The sequence below is a fragment of the Microtus pennsylvanicus genome, chromosome 9, assembly GCF_037038515.1.
Source record: "Microtus pennsylvanicus isolate mMicPen1 chromosome 9, mMicPen1.hap1, whole genome shotgun sequence".
Lineage (NCBI taxonomy): Eukaryota > Metazoa > Chordata > Mammalia > Rodentia > Cricetidae > Microtus > Microtus pennsylvanicus.
The window spans coordinates 75,441,768-75,464,623 of record NC_134587.1 but is presented as its reverse complement, the minus strand read 5'-3'; the positions used below and the strand labels follow the sequence as shown (position 1 = coordinate 75,464,623).

The 22,856-nt window shown below is 49.7% G+C and overlaps 1 protein-coding gene across 5 annotated transcripts in view; it reads left to right on the top strand.

Moving 5' to 3' along the window:
- Nucleotides 1–22,856, top strand: part of Rbpms (RNA binding protein, mRNA processing factor) — a 143,344-nt gene that overhangs the window by 111,354 nt on the left and 9,134 nt on the right. For 2 of the 5 annotated variants that reach the window (XR_012911854.1, XM_075986515.1), the window contains exon 6: nucleotides 12,810–12,943. The exons of 2 other annotated variants lie outside the window; for them this stretch is intronic. Coding sequence is in view for 1 of the 3 variants with exons in the window: in XM_075986515.1 (XP_075842630.1) it covers nucleotides 12,810–12,943 (134 nt within the window). In the remaining 2 variants the exon portion in view is untranslated. Of the gene's footprint in view, nucleotides 1–12,809; nucleotides 12,944–15,423; nucleotides 19,486–22,856 lie in introns of all 5 variants that reach the window. One more of the 5 variants, XR_012911853.1, reaches the window with a different exon arrangement.

The window sequence follows — 22,856 nt, the reverse complement described above, 5'->3', positions numbered from 1 at the left end:
TGAGCACTGGGAGCGCAGGTGCTTGTGTATGATTTGCTTTTTCCTTCTCACTTTTTGGGCTTCCTCAGCAATAGCATAATGGAAAATAATTGTACGTATCTAGTCATTTCTGGTGAAGTACCTCCTGCAGGGACCATTAGGAAGAAAAAAGAAAGACACAGGGCTGGGGATGCAGCCTGCAGCCCACTTGGTGGGGATCTTGCCTGGCATGTACATGCAAACCCTAGCACCATGTAAGCCCGGGCATGGCGATGCATATCTGTAACCCCAGAACTCTGGAGGTGGGGGTAGGAGGGCCTGAGGCCCAAGGTCATCCTCAGCTACATTTTGAGTTCAGCCTGGGGTACATGAGATGCTTTCTCTAAAAAAGGGTGGTGGTGGTAATTGAACTTGTAAAAGGAATGTCTCTGAAGTCCAACATACAAGGCTGAAACAGTAGCTGTTGGGAGGTGGAAGCAGGGGCATCAATCGCAGGGTTCAACTACATGAGGAATCAGAGGCCAACCCTGGGTACATGAGACCCTGCCTGGGCAGTGTACCAGGAGTTGGAATGCCTTTAAATGCAAAATAAGTGTAAACAGGGAGCAAATGATACTGATTAGATACTTCCAGGAATATTTTATCATGGTACTGCTAAATATTAAACTCCCTACCGCTGAATGATGTCAGTTAAGATGTATTGTTTATTACCTGTTCTTCTTATGTTTAGTTAGGTACTTGTCCTTTCTTTTAATGTTTCTTAAGGTTAAAGAATTGTGTATTTATCAACCAATATTCTTTTTTTTAGTCGAGTTTAATGCTTTTAAATGATTTATTATTTGTATCAGTGTTTTGCCTGCATGTATATTTGGTGTGAGGGTGTTAGACCCTGGAGTTACAGACAGTTGTGAGCTGCCATGTGGGTGCTGGTATTTGAACCTGGGTCCTCTGGAAGAGCAGTGAGTACTCACAACTGCTGAGCCATCTCTCCAGCCCCAATCAACCAGTATTCTATAAAGTATTTCTTTTACTATAGCCAGCAGCAGTGTATATGAAACCATTATTTTATAAGATGAAGAGCTCTTAGGTCTCCCACCCACCAATCACATGGTATTGCTTACCATACCTGAAGCTCAGATACACAATACAGTCCTGTTTCTGTCTCACGCATGACACCAGCTTCTGTCTCCTCCAGTCAGGCACATTTTGCCAGGAGTTTCGCTGACTGTATGAGTAGCTGTAGAATCTCAGTGTCGACCTTTGCTAATAAAATTGGTTTCCATGTCCACCTTCTCCCGCACCTTTTAAAGACGATTAGCAATTCTGTCCATACAGAGCGCCAGCACTGGACGCATTGGCATGCCCTCCAAGTGCAGCCTACTTTTCTAAGCAGAAACCATTTTTCCCTAGCACTGTGTTATTTCAGCAGAGATTTCCTTTGGATAAATTTAGTATAGATGTGTTTGATAAACTGTCATTAAAAGTTATTTAAAAGATTATTTTATTATACAATAAACATCTCTCAACTTGCTCAAGCTCTTTCCCTAAAATAGCAATTTAACTGGACTTCTGGCAAATGCTAACTGAATAAAGAACCTAGTAATTGTGAGATGTTAAATTTAGCAATTAGCAGCCTTCAGCGTCAAATGCCAGGAAAGATCTTTAAGGAAAAAGAAAAACACCCTGGTGATTCTTTGAAAGGAATTTGAAAGTATATATAATCATTTTTCCACTTGGCCCTTCTTTTCTTCTCCCCCAAAGAACCTGAAGCAGCCCCGTGGAAAGTTTAGAAATGGCCTTTTCTCTCCTCATCTCCCTGGTCAGCTATCTTCAGGGCCACTGGTCCACCAGACATCCCAGGACTCTCCAGCCTCAACTCGGAGGTCCTCAGTTAGAACCGAGACTTCTCGCGTCCCACTGGCTCCCAGGTCTTCTGTGGAGCCCGTGGCTGATCCAGTTCTGAGGGTTTAGATTAGGTAGCAGGCACTCTCTGAGGGACAGTAATCCTGTTGGCAAAAGCGCGTGAATTCGTTCTCGACTGGATCCCCAGAAAGAGCAAAATGTTCCAGAAGATTGATTTCTTGTACCAAGACAGGTTTGGCGATCAGCGGACTAAAGGGGAGGCTGGGTGTCTCAGGAGGTGGCAGTAGGAACACAGCCCCACCCACAAGACTGCCTGAAGGCACTAGGTGTAGGATGTGTTCTAGATAGGTCAGCAGTGGTGGCTTGCATCATTAACCCCAGCAGTTGGGAGGCAGAAGACAAGTGGATCTCTGTGAGTTCGAGGACAGCTAGGGATACACAGAGAAACTCTGTCTTGAAAACCCAAACAAATATTATTATTAATAATAATAATAATAAATAAATAAATAAATAAATAAATAAAAGAAGTGGGTCTGTCTGAGATCCAACCTGTGGAAATCTCGAAGTGGGCTCATGCACCCATGCTGCCTTGGGGAAACCATTCTGGATTTGTGATTCAGCTGAGTTACCTTCCAGGCAAAGGGAAGAGTGGGATCAGCGATAAGGCTGGCTTTGTCCAGGAAGTCATAACTAGTTCTGCGCTGGCACAGGGGAGTTGGTGGGGTGTGTTGGATTTGGGAAGGCAGAAGGGATGAATGACAGAGGGAAGACCTGTAAGATTGTAGAGGCCATCAATGTCCCAGTTCAGAAGGAGTTGGCAGCTGGGGGAGATCTGGGGACCAATGAGATGGCCCAGCAAATAGAAACCCCACTAAGCTCTGTCACCAGGTCCCACCAGATGGAAGGGAAAACCCACATCCTCCGAGTTGTACTGACTTCCCCACGCATGCTGTGGCGCCAGTGGTATGCGTGTACCGTGCACAGGCACACACATGTAAATTAAAGTAACAAAATAATTTATAAAGGCAATATGCCTTTTTTCTTTTCTTTTTCTCTCTTTGATTTGTTTAGTTTTGTTTTGAGACAGGGTTTCTCTGTGTAGCAACCCTGGCTGTCTTGGAACTCCTCTGTAGTCTAGGCTGCTCTTGAACTCAGATCCTCTTGCCTTTGTGTACCGAGTTCTGGGATTAAAGGTTGTTTATTTTATTATTATTATTTTTTATATAATTTGGGAAAAGGACCATTGTAGTGGTGCCTGCCAGCCTCGTTTGTGTTCCAGCTCCCAGTCCATCAGGCCCACCAGCCAACCTGCAGCTGCTCCTCACAGGGACAGCTACCCCAGTGCTGTGGACCAGATGCTGGGCCTCACACTGTGAGGAAAGGAATTTAGCACAGGCAAAATGATGGGCAGATGGGGAGGAGGGTTGCCAGTGAGAAAGGGATGAAGGAAACACCCCCCCCCCCCCCAGTTTTTTGAGACAGGATTTCTCTGTAGACTATTGCCCGCATTTCACTGAGGTGAAGAATCAAGTCGGGATGGTGGTGCACACTGCCTGTGATCCCAGCACTTTGGGGGATCAGGAATTCAAGGTCATCCTCAGCTATATTGTGAGCTTGAGGCTGGCTCTGGCTGCACAAGGCCTTTTGCTTCCTCCCTCCCTCCCTTCCTTTCTTTTTTTTAATAATGAGGTATCAAGCTCACAGATTTGAAAAAGTTTACCCAGGTTAGATGCCCATCTGAGATCCACAACTACGTCTTCCAAGCCAGGCGTTTAGGATGAAGGCGAGAGGATCATGGTGAGCTTGAGGTTGGCCTAAGCGGTAGCCTGAGTTCATAACCAGCCTGTGAACATAGTGAAATCCTGTCTTAAAAACAAAATAAAGTCTCTGGCCTCAGACCCTGTAGGGTGTGTGTTTGGTTGGTTTTGTTTTGTTTTGTTTAGCAATTCAGAAGTTAGCGTATGTAGCTCATTGGGTTTCTATATTTTTGTTGATCTTTAAAAAAGGAAAGGGAGTGGGAAAAAATGTATAGCTCAATGAAAACAAAAAATGTTAATTTTTAAAAAAAAAACTATGGTGAATACAACTTTGTTTTAAATATAATGATTCAGCAGGCAGACAAGAGCCCCACAGAGTAGGCCTCATAAAGCTGTTCCCTGACCTCCACTACGTTCCTGATCTCGGACACACATTTCACAATTTTAACGTAATCATTCAATAACATTAATTATTTACACAGTGTTTTACAATGACCTATTTTCAAATTTTTTTTTTTTATTTTTTTTTTTTTTTTGGTTTTTCGAGACAGGGTTTCTCTGTGGTTTTGGAGCCTGTCCTGGAACTAGCTCTTGTAGACCAGGCTGGTCTCGAACTCACAGAGATCCGCCTGCCTCTGCCTCCCAAGTGCTGGGATTAAAGGCGTGCGCCACCACCGCCCGTATTTTCAAATTTTTACGTCAACTCAGATTCCACCTATTATTGACCCCATAACCTTCCTCTTGCTGGACCTGTCTAGTCAAAGTCAAGCTCCTTTGTATAAATGGAATTATTTAATGTTTCCCGTCTATGTCTGGCTCCTTTGGGTGTTAGTACATTTGTAGGTGTGCTGGTTGAAACTACGCTCTAGACAGCTCAGGGCTGGCCTTGGAGCTGGAAGCTGGTTAGTTGAGCATTTCTAGAAGAAGCTTGTAAGAGTTGTAACGGACTTGAGGAAGGCTCCTTAATTCACGGCCAGTTAAAGCCATGGTAAATGGCTAAACATAAGATATCTATGTGTTTATAGGTATGACGGATTTGCACAGAACAGTACATAAAGTAGACCATGAGACTAAATATAGCACAAACACAGCATTCTGCCTGTGGGGCTAGTGTCCTTCAGGAGGTGACAGGGATTTCAACCCCTGGGCCTGCTGCTTCTGGGATTACAAGCCTGTGTTGCACTGACTTCGCGGCTTCTTCCCTGTTTTTATTTTTTAAAATGAAATTAAATGTATTTCTGTTTTATTTTTACTGGCAAACCCAAGGTCTTGTTGTTACTAGACAAGTGTGCTTCTGACTTACATTCCGGCACCCTCCCCTTCCTTCTTTGGTGAGACTTGGTCAGAGAGGAGGCGCTAAGCTTTACCTAAGGGTAGCGTGAACCATTGCTACCCTGAGATGGCTGAGACACCCCAGGAGTCCTCACAGAGTTCCTGTGTGCCTCTCCTGCCCTGAAAGCCACTGTGACAAACACACACATTTCCCCGACAAAGAGAGAGCCCCTTAGAGTATGAAGTTCATCTGCAGCATTGGTCATCCGGAGACAGAAGCTCGGAGCCTTGGTCTAAAGTCCTCCGGTTTCCTTTTGACATTTGATTGCCTTTAACCAGGTTAGGGTGCCCTGTTTCACAAACGAACCCCGCTTGTCATTGACTGCCCGGTTGTGAGTCCAGCACTCAGGAATAAGGGAGGGGTTGCTGAGGTCACATTTGCAGAGTCGTAAGAGCCTGTATCTCACCAGAAAGTCGACGGTGTGACTGTCTGCACCACTGAAACCCAGGCCTTTGTTACGACTCTTGTGAAGTTTTTGTAGAAAAGAAAGCAGGCAAGCATAACCAGGACTGTGGGTGGTGGGTTCCTTGGGCGGCCTTGGGAATGCAGCACGGGCCCTGCATGGATGGATGCTCAGGGGAAGTGGAGTCAGGTGCCCCAAAGGCACTTGAGTGGCTGTTCAGTGAACTAGACTGAAGATGTCTGGGCACAGCTGGAGGGCATGGAGCTTTTAAGGATGCTTTCTACTCTTAAAGAGCCCCGTGCATTTTAAACGAAAGATGGTAAACAGTGGTGCAACATAAAAAGTGTGAACATGGCTCTAAGGAAGTTGATAGCAACACGACTCCACAAAAGAATGAAGAAGAAAGAGTGTATCCCAAAGCAGCGCTCTTGAGTTTGGGTTGGCATGGGGCTGTTATCCTATGGTCCAGCTGTTTTTTCGCATGATAAATAACCTTTGGGCTGGAGAGATGTGCACAGATGATGTTCACAGATGTTCATTGATCCTCCATATGCCCCATGTTTGCTTCTAGGCACCCACGTCAGGTGGCTCACAACTGCTCGTAACTACAGCTTCAGGGAATTCAGACAGCCACACAGACGCCGCCGTTCTCTTGATTTGGCTTCAGTTTGCTCTGGGATATATGTCTCCGTGTCCTGCATCCAGGAGGGTGGGAAGGAGGCGGAACCCTGGGAAGTGTGGGGTAATGCAGTCCCTTGAACAGACTAGACTGGCTTGTTTGGCTCTTGTTATTTGAGGCAGGATCTTCTGCCGCCTGGGTCCCTCATCCTGCTGCTGCCTTCCAAATGCTGAGATTATAGCTGTGACCCCCATTCTGCTTCTCACTGCGGTGCGTGTGTGCATGCACACATACAAGCATATTCAGTGCGGATGAGTTTGAGTGTATATGTGGAATTGGATCCCACCTTCCACCTTGTTTTTGAGGCAAGGTCTCTCGTTTCTGCTGGTACCCCAGGTCTCCAGGCTAGCTGGTCCTCAAGCTTCTTGTGCGATCTTCATGTCTCCTGGCATCATGCCTCTTGGGATTACAGAGCCCGCTACCGCATTTGAGTCTTGGGGTTCTAGGGATTCAAACTCAGGTCATCAGGTTTGCACAAGAAGCACTTTTATGGACCCTAACTGCAGTGTTGATTTAAACTTCTGTGAGTCTATAGGAAAACATTACAACTTTTCGGTTACTTATCTATAATAGTTTTGTTTAGTTTTACCATTTATAATGGCTGTTTTAATATTGCCCCTTTTTTAGCCTTTGGACCTCTTACATTTCTAGGGGTGAGAAAGGCCCCTTGTCCTCCTGATTCAAGATATTGTTTTTCATTGTTTCTGTAAAGGTTGTGATATTTCTTTATTGGCATGAGGCATGCTGGGAACATTTTCGTGTGTCTGTTATTTGCTCAGAATTATTTACGCAGCAGCAGACATGTGCCAGTGTTCTGTTTCTGTGACCGCAATAAAACCCCACAAGCAAAAGCAACTTGGAAGGAAGAAGGGTCTTACGTGGTTTACCCCCACCCCCCCACCCCAGTGTTCACAGTGAACATGGAGGCAGGACTGAGGCCGTCACTGTGGAGGAGTGCTGCCTACTGGCTTGCTCATCCTGCTTTCATAACCGACTCAGGGTCACCTGCCTGGTAGTGACTTTGCCCACAGTGAGCTGGGCCTCTTCACATCAATATTAATCCTCACAGATAGACCCACAGGCCAGTCTGATGGAGGCATTTTCTCACTTGAAGTCCCTTCCTCCCAGATGACCCCGGCTTCTGTCAAGTTGAGCTGCGCAGAGGTCCCCATATTGTTCCTGTGACATGGGACCGTGGCCTCTCCTCAGCCTCCAGGCCTGAGTGCAGTTGTCTGGTGGGCTGGCAGGCCTGGGAATGGACTCGCTGGAGGCACTAGCTCTGTCAGCACAGCTGCAGGCCACAGGATGGAAGGGAAGGAAAATGTCCCCGTGCAGGAAGTGGTGACCTGACTCTGAAGAGACAGTTTTCTTCCTGCCTGAGCTCCAGGGTCCCCTCACCCCTCAAAAAGGAAGCAGATTCTTTAAAACTGTGCTTGCATTGGGTGGCTTCCTCACCTGGACCAGCTGGAACTCACAGGAATGTGGCCATCAGAAGGACAGCCACTAAGAGCAGCAAGTAAAGACCAGGCAGTCTTGGGCGTGTGTTCAGCAAACTTCCCCTGTGAATTAGTTTCCCTTCGCTCAGGTTAAAGCTGCTGCAGTGTTAGGAAACACCTAGGGAGGTGGTGGAAGTCGCCAACAGCCAGATGGGGACCTACTCAGGGAGCAGGAGTGGGTATCTTCAGTGACGTAGACGGGGAGGCAGGGGCGTTCTCGATGCTCCGGCTTCAGACATGCCGGAGTGACACTGCATGAGACCTCCATTTCTCCAGAATGAAAGGAGCTGATGCTAATGCCTCCGAGTAACTCTGGACATAGCATGGACCAGTCACCTGCTACTGGCATTATGTCGTCTCTGTTTTATTGTGACTAGGAGTTAGCAACTGGAACTGAGAAGTAGACCTTCTGAACTCAGATCCCAACTCTCATAAATAGGTGTGGGCCTATAGGCCCAGCACCACGCAGGGTGGAGACAGGAGGCTGACCACTATCCTAGCTCCAGGTTCAGTGAGCAGAACACTACACATCCTCCTCTGCTTCTTGCTGCGCTCTCTCTCTCACGCATGCACGAGCATATATATATATGAGGTAGGAAAAGGGTTTGGTTGGTGAGTTTAGTGTATTTACATTGGGATAGAAAGCAAAATGGTTTTGTGAGTTGTACCAAGTAACTGATGTGGAGGAAATGGCCATGGTCTACAAAAGCCAGAACTGGGCGCAGCCCTGGTTTCTCCTTGCATTCCCAGTACTTAGTGCTGTTGGCTCTCTTTGCTGAACTGGTGATTTGTGTCTCCACCACCAAGGTAGATTCTCAGCCGGAGAGACAGATGGGCACGCGAGCCCTCCTGCTTTCAGGGAGATTATAGGTCAGTTTCTGGTGTGCACTGGACAGAGTTACAACCAATAACTCAGAAGGATTGCATAAGAAATTGAGGTGATTTTTACAATTAAAAAGTTAATGATTTTGTTTGTAAGATTTCCAGAAAATACCTGCAGAAGGAAAAAGGCCATATTGAGATCATATGTCCCCAGGCTTCAAGCATGGCTCTTTGCTGTTTTACAGTCTTACTTGAAAATATCTCTGTAAACCGGGTGGTGGTGATGCATACCTCTAATCCCAGCACTCAGAAGGCAGAGACAGGCAGGGTTACACAGAGAGACCCTGTATTGAAAAAACAAAACAACAACCAAGGGGAAAAAAGAAATATCAGCCTTTATGCATACGTTACTAGTTGTGCTGGAATTCCTGATTCCCAGAGTAGAGCTTCCCTTCCCAATACCTGCTTTGCCTCACTAGTAGGGAGAGAATGTGCCAAACCAGACCTTGAAAAGAGGGGTCGTCAGCAGGACTTTGGAAGCACCTAAGCTACTTGCCAAGGTGTGTGTGAGGTATGGTGAGGGTGATTGCCAATAGAAGCGTTGGTTTTTCTTGTGTCTTTGTTACACACTGCCCCCATCCCCTGTTTCTCTCAGCTGGGCTGTGGTGGCACACACTTAGGAGGCAGAGACAGGTGGATATCTGTGAGTTCGAGGCCATTCTGGTCTACAGAGTGAGCTGCAGGGCAGCTAAGGCTAAAGAGAGAAACCCTGTCTCCAGCAAACAACAAGAGAAAGTTTCTCAGGGCTTGGGTCTTCCATGGCATGATTTTCCTGAGTAAAATTTCATCTAAAAAACAGCTCTCTGGTTTCTAATTCTCTGTCCTTTAGTTTATTGCGATAAATAATTGAGCGCTCTAAAAGCTGGAACTGAAGGCCCCTCCCCCACACGCCGCACTTAGGGTCTCCACCTTTGCAGGAGCTGGGATAGGGGTAGGCAGTGTTTGGATGGAACTCTGTGTGACAAGGGGTGGGGATTCTTAGGGCTTGGTGTTGTTCTGTATGTTTCTTTCCTGTGGTTTATTTCCACTCGGGAGGCAGGATGCTTCATTTACTAACTATAAGTGCGTGGCTGTCTGCTAGTCCTGGGCTGGGCTTGGGCACCTGGAGTAAGAACTCACCTCCCAGGAGGCCATCTGATTGGCTTGGGAGGGTAGGAGTGCAGTGGAAAGCAAGGGAGGCTACGGGTCCCAGCCTGGGAGAAGAAGCATCCACTGTAGAGCTAACAATAAGCCAGCTGACCTGAGAGAGCAGTCCTGGAGGCCTGGGAGGGAGGGAGGCCGGCAGGCAGGTAGGCAGAGCTTAGACCACCGGGAAAACAGGAAATCCAAGGCTTGTTAGACCATCCTGGGAGTGAAGGCGGCTTCACGGGGGCTTTAAAAGGGGGGTGTCATGAGGCCAAGTTGTGTACTTCAGTTACACTGGCTTCTGAAGAGCAAGCTAGACAGTCTCGAGAGACCACCTCTAATGCAGGGTGAGTGGCTGAAGTCGGAGTGCAAGGTATCGTTGAATCCAGGCAGAGAGAAAGCAAGGCGACAATCACGGGTGCCTGTCTCAGGCAAGCAGTCAGTTGAGCATTGTATTGTGCAGCATTTCCAAATAGAACCTTCCAGGCGGCGAAATTAATACCAATCAAAGGTTCCTTTAAAGGTTCTCTGGGGACCCGAAGCTTGGTCTTCTCTTTCTTTTCTCCATCTTGTTAGCTTGAATGGAGAAGTGGTGGTTAGGGAATGGGTCACTGCTCTCCGGACTCTCCCTGCCCCTTCAACAGGCTTTGCTCTGTAGTCCTGTCATATTGGCCAGCAGAAAGACATCATCCCGGGATGTTTTAAGAGACTTTTGGCCTGGAAAGATGGCTTCTAGGTGGAGGTTGTGTCCCCGGCACCAGCTGTCTCCGGTCGTTCAGGGAACCATAAATCCCTTCTTGGAAGTGGGTAGAGGGACTGCATGTGCTCAGCCCAGCACCGCATAGTCTAACGTCCCGTTCCGCTCTGCTGGGCGGCTGCGCTTGTGCAGATGCCTGCAGGAATTGTGGATGTGTGAGAGGTCACATGCCAGGATGAAAGTGTAGGCAGACCTGGAAATCTCAACTTCATCAGGGTCCATCTTCATTGTTCCCTCTTCCCCCCGTTTAATGCTCTGTCTCGTGGGCATAATAAACCAGCTGGCTTGAGAAGTCTACCCCGTCAAGACAGTTCCCCAGTCCAGCATCCCAGTGCTTTATGGCTGCACCGAAAAATAAACGACCAGAGAATCATTTCACCTCTTAAAAGTCATTTCTACTTAGGGGTTAGATGGCTCAGCAGTTAGAGAGATGGCTAGGCTGCTATTCTGGGGGACCTGGGTTCAATTCCCAGCGCCCACATGGCAGCTCACATCTGTCTGTAACTCCAGTCCCAGGGCATCTGATACCTTCACACCAGTGCACATAAAATAAATTTAAATGAATTATTTAACATCATCATTTACACTTAAAGAATGGGGTGAGGTGGGATTTCTCCCTCTCTTTAAAGTGTTTGCAGAGCCACTGAAAACCTCACCTTTGTCTAAGAAGGGAGCCTGGGCCCTGGTGGGTGTGGCCTGCGTTCTTTCTGCCTCCCGAGGCTGACACTCCAGCTTCTCTGCAGGTGGATGGGGCTCCTTCCCCCCAGTCATCCTGTTACAGTGTGACTGGGGACCACAGACTAGCTGCAGCCAAGCATGGCCCTCTCCTGGCTTCTACCAGTTGGTACCGGTCGGTCGGCACAGCAGGCCGGATAAGCATGAGCTAGGTGTGAGTGCACTAGGGCTAGGGCGTGAGACTCTCTTGACTTTTATAAAAGACATGGTATCTTAAAATAGCCTGGTAGCTAAAATAACAACAACAACAATAATAGCTTGCCATTTCTGAGAGTGGTTTTTTAAAATTTAAGGTCCCCGTTTTTGGCAGCAGCGAGTTTCCACTAGCCAGGCTCCCACAAGAACGATTCTAATGGAAAGCAGGTGGTCCCTTCATGACCGGAAATGCAGGATCTGCAGGACTTTCAGCCCTCTGAGGGATTCCCCGAGCCTTGGGCCACAACCCAGGCCTTGAAGTAGATGCATGGACTTGGCGATTTTTGTTTATTGTTTCCCTGGCTGATAACACTAATCAGTTGTACACTCAGCGGTTAGTGCTGGTCTCAGCCACCTTGATGCTCAGTCTGTCTCTCACCTGGGTTTTAACTGTCCTTTTTCTGTGAGATGGTGTGGGGAGAAGAGGGGAGGTCAGCCATGGTGCATTTAGCTGGTGTTGGGAACAGCAGGAACTACCTCTATGTGTTAGCCAACCACCCTGCCGTGTAGGGGAAGCTCTGCCCCTGCAGAACCTGCCTCCTCCCGTGCCTGTCTCATGCGCACTTAATGGTTGCTCTGCGGAGCTGCACCCACGACACCCAGCACCGTGGTTTGCTCTCCTCCGTGCCCTTCCCTTATTGGTGGTCCTGGCTAGATCCAGTGCTTCTAGGGCTGGGGAGGACGGAGGGGGACAGGCTCCTGGGAGGTGACTCTTGACCTCAGGTCACACCCCCCCTAGATTTCTGTGTCATCTGGCGAGGCAGTTACTAATGGCTTTTTACAGTCACCCCATCCTGCCTCCCTCAGCTGTCTGGGGAAGCGTCCTCCGTATACTTGGTTTCAGATGTTGACAGGTGAGAAAAGCAAATATTGAGATTGCTGCTTTCCAGAGCCCATTGAGCAGCAGTGTTGCCTGTACCGAGCTTGCTGGTGCGCCTGCCTCTACTTTTAACAGATTGCTTCCCAGTGCACTGGGCAGTCAGGCAAGTGACCTTCCGTCTGGCAACTGCGGCTTGACCCAAATAGATTCTGAGCTATACAGCTTCCTCTTACATCTCTCGGGAGCCTAACTTTAACTGAGACGTTTGAGATTCTTCACTTGTCTGAGTTTGTAATGCCCTAGGTGTCCTGTGGTCCCAGTATTTGGCCCTGCACTTCTGACACACTATGGAAGGTGCTTTATCATGGCCTGTTTGCCCGTAGCAATACTGACGGCCTGTTGGGGTCCTACCAGTAACCCTTGTTCTCTAAAAGGCACCCAGAGGTTCTCATGGGATGTCTCCTGCTCTCCTGCTCGCTCTCTCTTCCTTCCATCCCTCAGGAGACCACACACTCTTTCAGCAGGAAATTCCCACTGTTGTTGGGCCCCGGCTACAGTTGGAAAAACAACCTCACTGGGCAGGGAGTACACATGAGCCTTATTTGTTCCAAACTTCCGGTCCCTTTGCTTAGAGTTTGGGGAACCAAAGCCAAGGGGTCTTTACCAGAATGAGAGTAACTGGACCCCTGCCGTCGATCTGGGCTCAGGGTTGCTGGTGGTTGTGTTTTCTGAGGTGGGAGCCACGGTTTGGGACGCACTAACTCTTCCCTATTCTTTTCTTGCAGATGAGCTCACAGTGCCTGCACTTTACCCCAGTAGCCCTGAAGTGTGGGCCCCGTACCCTCTGTACCCAGCGGAGTTAGCGCCTGCTCTGCCTCCTCCTGCTGCTTTCACCTATCCCGCCTCACTGCATGCCCAGGTAATTTATACCCATCGGCCACCACGTCACTCACTCCACCACCAGTCCTCTCCGACCTGGTCCCCCAGAGCACACCACGTGACTAACACCTATCCAGCTAACAGGTCCACCTTCAGTAAGTGAATGATCCCCTCCGGGACTTACGAGGACCGTCTGTCAGCCATGATCCCACCCCACTGCCTGATGTCTCCCCCAAAGGACACCTCTCTCTTCTTAATGATCTCACCCTCATCTCACACGCAAAGACCGGGGCAGGCTTCCCCTCTTGGCTCCCAGACAGCAAAAAGGGCATCACAGGGGCATAAGGGTGTGTGTGTGTTGTGAAAGGGAAGCATGTACTCGAGGCACGAGTTTTAATGTGTGTTTGGTATGCGTGTAGAAAGAGACTCCTGCTCTCTTGTCCACAGGAAGGTGAGGGACTGGAGGGAGGCTTCCAAGAGGAAGCCTGGTCCTCCGCACAGTGCAGGGAAGACTACCATGTGAGGAAAGGTACTTGTCAGGGGCATGTCTCTGTAGTTTGCTTGCTCAGTTAAAAAAAAGAAAAAGCTTGAGCTTTATAAACAAGCGCCTGCTTCTCCCCAAATACAGAGAGAGGCATCCCAAGTGCGTTCTCTCCCCTGGAGCCCACGGGTCCCTGCAGTATGCCTCGTGTGAGGGTAACAGTGAGAGCTGAGCTTCACCCTCGGAAAGTAAAATACAGATTCTGTTTGTCTTGCTACATATGCCATTCAACCTGGCCTCTTAAAAATTACCAGGCAGCTGGGCGGTGGTGGCGCCTTTAATCCCAGCACTCGGGAGGCAGAGGCAGGCGGATCTCTGAGTTTGAGACCAGCCTGGTCTACAGAGCTAGTTCCAGGACAGGCTCCAAAACCACAGAGAAACCCTGTCTCAAAAAACCAAAAAAACAAAACAACAAAAAAAAAAAAAACCAGGCATTCAGCTGGCAAGATGACTCATTGGGCAAAGGCCCAACAGCTTGAGTTCAAACCCCAGGACCCACGTGGTGGAAAAGAGAACTGACTTCTGCTAGTTAGATGTCCTCTGCCCTCCACACGCGTGTGCAGGCAGGCATGCACACTAAATAAATTCGATAAATCTTCTTAGATTGTCAGGCTCATCAGGTGGAGTGTGTGTTCATTTTGCCTGGTATTTCCAAGACTGGATGAAACCTGTAGGTACAGCGAGTGTACCCAAGCCACCGGGTCAGGACTCCTGTAGGCACCAGCGCTTTTTGCCTGCGCTGCTCTCCCGGGCGTCCCAGCTCCAGGCAGGCAGAGCTCCAAGGGAAGCGCTCGTGTGGTGTCCTGTGCCCTGGGAACAGAAACTGTCCTCTGCGGGGAGAAAGCAGCTTGGAAAGTGCAGAGGCCGTGATGGTCGCCTTGGTACAGGAAACAAATCCAAGTCAAGAACTAGACATGCCTTCTGCCTTTCCACCCTCTGCCTGGCGTTTCTGCATCAGAGTTTGTTAACCCTCATGCCTAGGTACAGGCAAGAGCAGCTAGGTTGTGGCTGTCTTTAGCGGAGTCATTAATGTTTTTGTGCTGTGGATAACTTTATTGACAACAAAGACCAACTGCAAACCCCTCTTGTGCGCCCCACACCTCATGTGCAGGCATGGCCCCTCTCCTATGGCGCAGGAGCAGAGCAACAGACAGTCGGAGGCGTTAGTGGTTTGTGCCATGAAACCATGCAAGGTTGCACAGAGTCTTTTGAGAATGTGCGGCTTCGGGTAGAAAGCCATTCACTGCCGCCCGGAGAGTCAAGACTTGACAATGTCCAGAAAGACCTGGGAAGACTGGCTTGCTTTGGTCGTGATGTGGCATGAAATCTGGAGTGATCTGTAGGATACAGAGGGTGAAGGTTCTAACAAGGGGCTCAAGGAGATTTAGGAAGCCTACGTCACTGTGAGAAAGGATGGAGAGATTAGATGGATTGTGGCCGCATGCCTCACCCACATCGTTCCTCTTAGCTCAGCCCTCAGCCCTAGACCTGGCGGAACTCCGATCTGCTGGTGGTGAAATCCGTGTCTTGAGTCTCACTTCTTTGGACTCATTTAAATGAACAGACTCGTTCATGTTGGAGTGAACTGGTAGAAACTTTGCAGACAACTGGTCCAGCCCGTTGCACAGCTGAGGAAACGGGGAGTTGCCCAAGTCACAGTGGCTCCCGGTTCTAGAGCAGGTTTGTCACCTGCTTCCCTTGCTGAGTTAGACAGCAAGGTGCTGGCTCACCACAGGCTTTTTCCTCTTAATAGAATTTTGGTGAGGCCTCGCTCCAGTGACTGCTTAGGGTTTTGGAGGCCAAGATGGCTTCTGAGAATCCTCACTGGAGGGGAGCAGAGTTAGGGACCCCTTCCTAGGTGCCTGGGGTTTTGTTTTGGAAACTTGAGTGCTTTGGAGCGTCTTCTAATTTTGCTTTTTTTTTTATTTTTTACAATGTTGTGCTTTGTTTTGAGACATGGATTTTTTTTTTTCTTCTAGTGTTTCTCTCCAGAGGCAAAGCCCAACACACCTGTCTTTTGTCCACTTCTCCAGCAAATTAGATTTGTCTCTGGGAATGTGTTTGTCACGTATCAACCTACTGCAGACCAGCAGAGGGAGCTCCCATGTTGAATTTGTTAGCAGAACCCCCCCCCCCCCCGCGCCCCTTATTTTGCAAAAGAAAAGACCTATTTCTTGATGATATTTGAGAGATTTCAATAAAAATTTTAATCAGAGCAAAAAAAAATGATCTCAAGTAGACTACAGAGTTTGTGTTTTCATGGATGGCGCTGCGGTTGTGGAGCCAAGTTAACCTCTGGCTGAGGTTTGTGAGAAACTGGCCCGTAGAAGCTAGGTTGCGTGTTCCGTGGGAGCAGACCCCAAAAGAGCACCCCAGAAGACTGCGCCCAGCGCCAGGCCTTCACCGATGCCGCTTCTGTCTTCTTGCGCTCCGAAACCACCCCGAGCTTCATGCCAGAAGATCCTCGTGCCTACAGGTCATCGGCCACCAGAAGTTCTTCAGCACCAACAAGGCTGCCGTGTCTAGCTAGTGGACACAAGCTCCTGTAATCCCCAGCACTTGGGAGGCAGAGTCCTAGCCAGCCTGGGCTTTAGTGAGATACTCTCTCCACCCCCACCCTCTCCAAATTGGATAAAGTAACACAACAGCACAGCCAGTGTCCAGTTTCCAACATTAGTGTTTTTACATGGCCATTGGTTTGCCCTGCAGGTCTCTGATGTTCGAAATGTCCATTCTGTGTATCATTGGCTAGAAGGGGTGTGTTTCGTCTTCCCTTTCTGGAAAGGCAAAGGCAGCACACAGACCCTCCCGCCACCACTGTTCACATCCTTGCCGTTGGGTCTGACTTCATCTTGCTGTGGCAGAAAATGAAACCTGCTGGTCTCACCACAGGGCAGAAGTGGAGCCCTGTGCCCATCAGAGGCACCCCCAGAGTTCTCAGGGAAATGGCTGAGAATGCCCCGCGTGCTGCTACTTCAGGGGACTCTTATTCCTGTGGCACCATGCTCCAACTCATTGCTGCTGCCAGTCGCTCGCTGCAGTGAAGCCTCACCCGCGGACAGGGACAGGCACTTTGAAAATTAGAACAGACTTCCTGGGGCGTGCCCCTGGAGATAGCCAGCCCTGTGACACGCTGGGAAAATTCAGAACTTGTCTATGGGAAAAGAGCCACAGGCAAACACAGTAGAGATCACAAAGGGACAGATGGCCCCAGAGGCAGTGTGGGCACTGCAAGTTTGTGTCCATTGTCAGTATAGCTGGGCGTTTACTCAGCGAGGCGCAGCTTTTTTATTTTTCCAATTTTTATGTGCATATATGTGGGCGCGCACGCACGTGGAGGTGTGAGGCCGATGAAGGAGCTCATTCTCAATCGGCCTGCAACCTTAATTTCCAATGTCTCCGAGCTTCAGGAACATGGGGCTGAGAATTCTTAGTTATAAAGCTTTAATAATGTCTGGTACATCATAGTGACTTAGTAAATGTTGGCTGTTTGGATTTTGTGTGTGTGTGTGTGTTGCTTTTTAGTTTTTCTTCAGCCTTTTTTTTTTTTTTTTGCGGAGATAGGACAGGGGATAGAACATTCTAGGCGAGCATTTCACCACTGAGTTGTTTCAGCTCCCCTCCCCCCCACCAAATTTAGACTCTACTGGGGCCATTTCAAGGAATATTTGAACTTGAACTTTCTGCAGGAAGGAAACCTAGGACTCAGCCCAAGCTGCCCGCAAGGCAGTGGTGGTTGAAACCTCCCTTCGGGCATAATGGGAGGACAGAAGCTGTCTGCAGAGGCAGGATGACAGACAGGAGAGACAGGCAGTAGATGTTGGCCCGGTGACAGCTCCTCCCAGCAGTGTGGTCCTCAGCGCCACCTCTTAGACCACTTCTCTCCCGCAGCCAAGGCAGGACACACCCACTGTAGAAGTCCTCTCCTAAGAGGGGGCATCAGGACGCTGGAAATCCAGAGAGCAGCATGGTGCTTGTTGATCCACACAGCTCCCCCCTTCTGTCAGTTAAGCTGCTGAAGAGGAAAGAGAAAGGTGCCTGGGTTCTGGGACCTTCCCACGCTCCTCACACCTTCTGGTTCTTGACTCCAAGGTCACGTCTGGCACTTTGGAAAGCTAGACTGTAGAGCTGTGACCGGAGACCAGGGATCATGTTCCTAGCTAAGACACCCTCTCTTCTTGTGACCCTTTCACTGTCTCAGGGTTTGAGCCCCTATCCACCCCCCCCCCCAAAAAAAAACACCCTAGAAGTCCGCTTCTTTGGCACTGGTTCCGGGATAAGAGCTCAGGGAGTCTCCTTCAGTGGGCACAGCAGGGCTGTGTTCCTTTGATGCCTGTAATGTTAGGTGCCCTAAGCATGTCCTCACCACCCCCATGTGAAACTAAACCCTGGGTATCTGCACCTGCAAGGTTGCCTTGAGCACTGATGAAGCCCAGGCCTGAGTCTCCGAGAGCCGTGCCCCTAAAATGCTCTGATGCAATCACCTCCTCGGAGCAGTGTGGTGGGGAGGACCAGAGGTCCTACCACCCCATTAGGACTCTCAGCAACCCACGCAGGAGAGATGGGGTCGAGCTTGGTTGTTGAGTACTCTCCTCCCATGCAGGAGACCATGGGTTCGATCTCCAGCAACGCATAAACTGAACATGGTCGTTCTTGCCTGTGATCCCCCAGCATTTAGGACGGAGAGGCAGGAAGATCACTAGTTCAAGACACAACTCTCCCGAAAGGCAACAGTCATTTGTTGTTTGGTTTTTGAAATAGGGCCTCACTCAGCCCAAGCTGTCCTCAGATTTATGATTCTTCTTAATTACTACGGTTTTTGTGTGTCAGTGAAGTGTGTGTGTTTGGATATATGTACGGTGGTGCACACTCAGAAGTGAGAGGCAACTTTATGGAATCCATCCGTTCTCTCTTTCCACCTTTGTGTGAACCCCAGGGTTTGATCTTGGGTTTTCAGTCTTGCAGGGCAACCACTCTTCGCTAAACCATTTCACCAGCCCCACAAAAAGGATTTTTTTTTTTAATGACAGTTGATACTCTGTTAAGGCTTAGGTTTTCTGCAAGTTTCTTTCATCCGAGTGCCCTTCCATTTCCTTCTGTATAAATAGAAGAATGAACACCTGTCTCGTGAGGTTATTTAGAGAAGAAGATTACAAAAATGCGTGGCATACAGGACTTACTAAGGAGCCTTGCCACACCTTCCCTTTGTCGCCTGGTGTTGCCAGCAGCGCCCAAGTGCTGCAGTGACCGGGAGAAACATGTAGAACACAGACTAGCAGGGTAGCTCCCCGAGAGAGAAACCTGTGCTGAACTTGGTTTTGGGGTACAGAGACAGAGCAGCAGGAGTAGGCAAGACCTCCCGGAGCTCGTAGTGTGGGTGGAGAGGTTCCATGTGGGGCCAGGCTGGCCGTCCACCGTGGGTTCTAGATGCTTCCCTAGACACAGGCTTCCGGGTACCATTCTGTGTGTGAATTTGAAGTTTTGGAAAACCAGAGCCAAAAGGAAACTTTGTGATTATCTAACACCAACTCCAGAAAAGGAGAAAGTGAACTTTTCCCTTTGAAGGAAACCAGTTGTGACGGGAGCAAGAGGAAAACTGACTCCAAATGGATCATGTTTTATTCAGTTTGTCCTGCCAGGGGGGATAGCCAGAACCCAGAGACAGGATAGAAAGTGGGACACCCCAACTTTAAGCTTCATGCATTGTACATGAGCTGTGCCCGCTTCACCGAGCTCAGCTCCCAGGGGCCTCTAATGGCCCTCACCCTCGCTAGCAAACATAGTTAAAAATTAACAGGCTGACAGGATTAAATAGGGAGGGCGAGCAGCCACTGTGGACCAAATCTGACGCAGGGTATTACACGCTCGGGTGCCCAAGACCAGAGCAGCGGCTCAGTGAACTTGGAGACATCAGAGCACCTTTCAGTGCCTGTCTGGAAACAAGAGCCAAACTTATGCTCCGACAGGAAGAGCTGAGGCCCAGGACAGAGTTAGCCCCAAGGGCTTGTGCTTGGTCACCGGCCTGGCTGCTCTTTGAGGATGTATGTGTTCACGATCCTTGGTTTTGAGGCCTCAATGTCTGACACTCTTGTTATCCTGCCTAGGAGCCTTTGAAGAACCAGTCTTCTCCAGCTGGGGCTTTTTGGTATTTCCAGATAGTGTTTGCAATGGAGTCGAGGCTGACCTCACCCTGGCAGCAATCCTCCTGTCTCAACATCTCAAGTGCTAGGATTTATATGTATAAGGTACCTCTTGGCTACAGCCAAGATGTTCTTCCTTGGTCCTTTTCCAGCTGCTGGGATGAGGAAGATGATAGACCTACCTGTAGCCAAGCCACACAATTCTCAGGTCCCAGGTCTCAGACACTAATAGAAGTGTCTAAAGCCACATTCCTGACAGAGGGCGGTGGGATCCATACGGTTTGGCCCCAGGGCAGTGCGTCGCCCCCTTAACTACTACGTGATTTAGGGAGATTTCTGTTTTCCAGATTTCTCTGTCTGCAATAGGCTGAACACTTTCCTCTTTCTAGCACAGACTAAATCAGGGTTAGTGTTAAATATGAAGTTAGATCAAACCCCTAGAATGGTATGCAAGCTTGGGCGGGGGAGAGAGAGAGATTGTGTGTGTGTGTGTGTGTACATGTGCACATGCTTCTCTGGGGCAGGAATGGCCGGGATGATCCTTGAAGCCAACTCTTCTACCATGGTGTGGACTTAACTGTTCCTGAAGAGCTGACTTTGAGGAAGTCTGGGGAAGCCACTGGTCCTAGCAGTGGTAATGAGGAGTCAGAAGCCTCTTGTCCAGGGCTTGGACAGGAGTGACCTGGGGCCACAAGCTTCAGCAGAGCAAACAGCCCAAACGGGGGTGAAGGTTAACCTTCTCCTTGCCATCCTCCAAACAGTGTAGTGATTAGCACAAAACAGCTTGTCCTCCTGGGCTAGCAGCCCACACTCCTGGTTGTGCCCCTTGGACTCTGCCTCTCTCTGGTTACTAGAACAGGGAGCTGCTCAGTTTGGCCTGGCAGGCACTGCCCCCTGCTGGAAGGTGGGTTGCCTCGGGTCTCTGGAGTGCAGCACACAGGCGATAAGCTTTGGGAGTCCATCTTTTCTCAGCTACCGTGTGATCTCGGGTGTGTGTGCACGAGTGTGCATGTGGGGGGTGGGGAGGGGGAACGCCGGAGCCAGAGGCGGCTAGAGAGGCAGACAGACGGCGAGGAGGCCTCTCTTCACAGCCACCCTCACCAGTCCCAGACCCATGCCATCTGCCCTGCAGCTCACTGTCCCCCCGCCAGCCCATTCCTGTGTCCCCTCAGTGAACACTATCCCATGTCGGCCTCAGGGCCCTACATCCCCACCTCACACCCAGGCCTCACAACTGCCACCACCGCTCCACACTGACCCAGTGCACACGGACCATTTTAGGTTTAGGTTCCCAGCGTCCCCTGCCTGAGGGCCCTGGCCCCTAGGCCACCCTTTCCCAGCTGACTTGGGAAGGCAGCTCCAACTTTGCTCTCAGACGATCAAGCCGTGAGCCAAGGGTAGGTACTGGTTTCTTTGGTCTCCAGCCCCTCCACCCCTCTGCTCCTGTCTCTAGCCTTCCGGCACCACCAACCCCCTCCGCACTCCCACCCCTACCTCACCCAAACCAACCCCCCCCCCAGCCTTCCCACATTTTTTCCTCATGATTTTGTTAGCTCCCTTGGACCTATAGAAGACACCCAGGTGTGAGCCTTTAGTCTGTCTTCAAGGACAAGTTTCTGATCCCTCCACCCTTCCTGCTGTAAGTGGTGGCAAAGATGCTGGCCTGTCTTTAAGGAAGGACCCATGGGGGCTCTGAGGACTCTCAGGCAACGTGGCTTTACCCCCAAAGGTTTTGGTCCTCTGGCCTGCTGGTCTCTGCTTTCTGGGAATAATATCTGACATGGTCCCCAGAGGACACCTCATACACAAGATGACCCAAGGGGCACCTTGAGGTAGATGCCAATACCCCAGAAGCTCTCAGCGTTTCCTTTAGTTTTGTTAGAGCCGCATATGCCCCAGTCAGAGCAGAAGTCTCCACCCTAAGTTGGCCTAGTAGGCAGGGTTCCCCATTTGGCCTTCCTGTCCTACACTGTCAGCAAGGGTGTGTGGGAGTCCTTCACTTGGCAGGAAACCCCAAGGACTGCTTGGGGACCAGCGCGAAAGTGCAAGAACTAACTTCTCCCTGGGACCCGATCCCTTGGCTTCTCAGCCCTTAGAGTCAGGGCTCTACGTCCTGAGCTGGACTCTGGGACAGGGCAGTTTTCCCCAAACCCCAAGTCCCCGGAGTCCTAGGGTTGTCTGTAATTTCCCTCTGGCCCCATGGTACCTCCCCATCAGCCAAAATGGCTCCTGCTACATCTTGGTGTTTGATGCTAAGATTCTCCTGCCGTCTGCCAAGGTTCCATCACAGCTTCCCAAGCACCCCCTTGTTGCTGTCATTTGCATCTCTTGTTTCCAGCATCATCTTCCCTGTTGCTCACTGTTCTCAGTGGGAGGCCTTCCCTCTTACTTAACGAAAGAGGAGCAAGTAGAGTAAGCCCTGCTCTCTGGAAATAGAGGCTGGAAGATCAGGAGTTCAAGGCTAATTTTTTTTGAAAATTTTACTCATATTTTATATATGAGTGCACTACGTGTATACCTCATGCCAGAAGGCGGCATCAGATTCTATTATTGATGGTTGTGAGCCACCTCTATGGTTGCTGGGAATTGAACTCGGGACCTCTGGAAGAAGAGCCAGTGCTCCAAACTGCTGAACCATCTCTCCAGCCCCTCAAGGCTAATCTTGGTTTCATGGTGAGTTAGAGACTGGCCCACAGGTGCCCCACAGGCTACAGACAAAGCTGGCATTGTCAACGTATGGTATTTAAGAATGCAAAGCTCGTGCCTTTCTTGTTGTTGATCTTTTGTGTGACATGGGACCCAGAGCCTTCTGACGGGCGGAGAAGGCACCCTCAGCCTGGTGGTGTTAACTTGTCTTGGGAGAGATAGCACTGCTGTTGACCTGGGTTTAGCTCTTTGCACAGGCCCCTAGGGCACTGTGAACACCGCCTGGTCCCACCACATCAGGAAGCCGACCCTTTTCCTGAGAGAGCAGGCTCTGGAGAAAGTTCAGTTCCCGCCAGGCCAGTCTCAGGAGGAGTGAGTCATGAAGTGCCCCTCCCTTGGTGTTTGCTTAAACCATCAGGCCGCTCTCCCCAGCTCGGGTATTTCTAAGAGAGTATGGAAGGGAAGAACCCACAGGGCCTCTTAATGCCTGTTAACTCTGACAAGGACAGGTGGTTGGATGCCCGCTAAAGTGGGTGCTGCCCCTTAAGTTCGACTGGTATGCTCATAGGGCTTCTGGAAAGTCTCTCGGGGTGCAGCTGTGGTGTTTCTCAGAAGGTCCTAGGCAG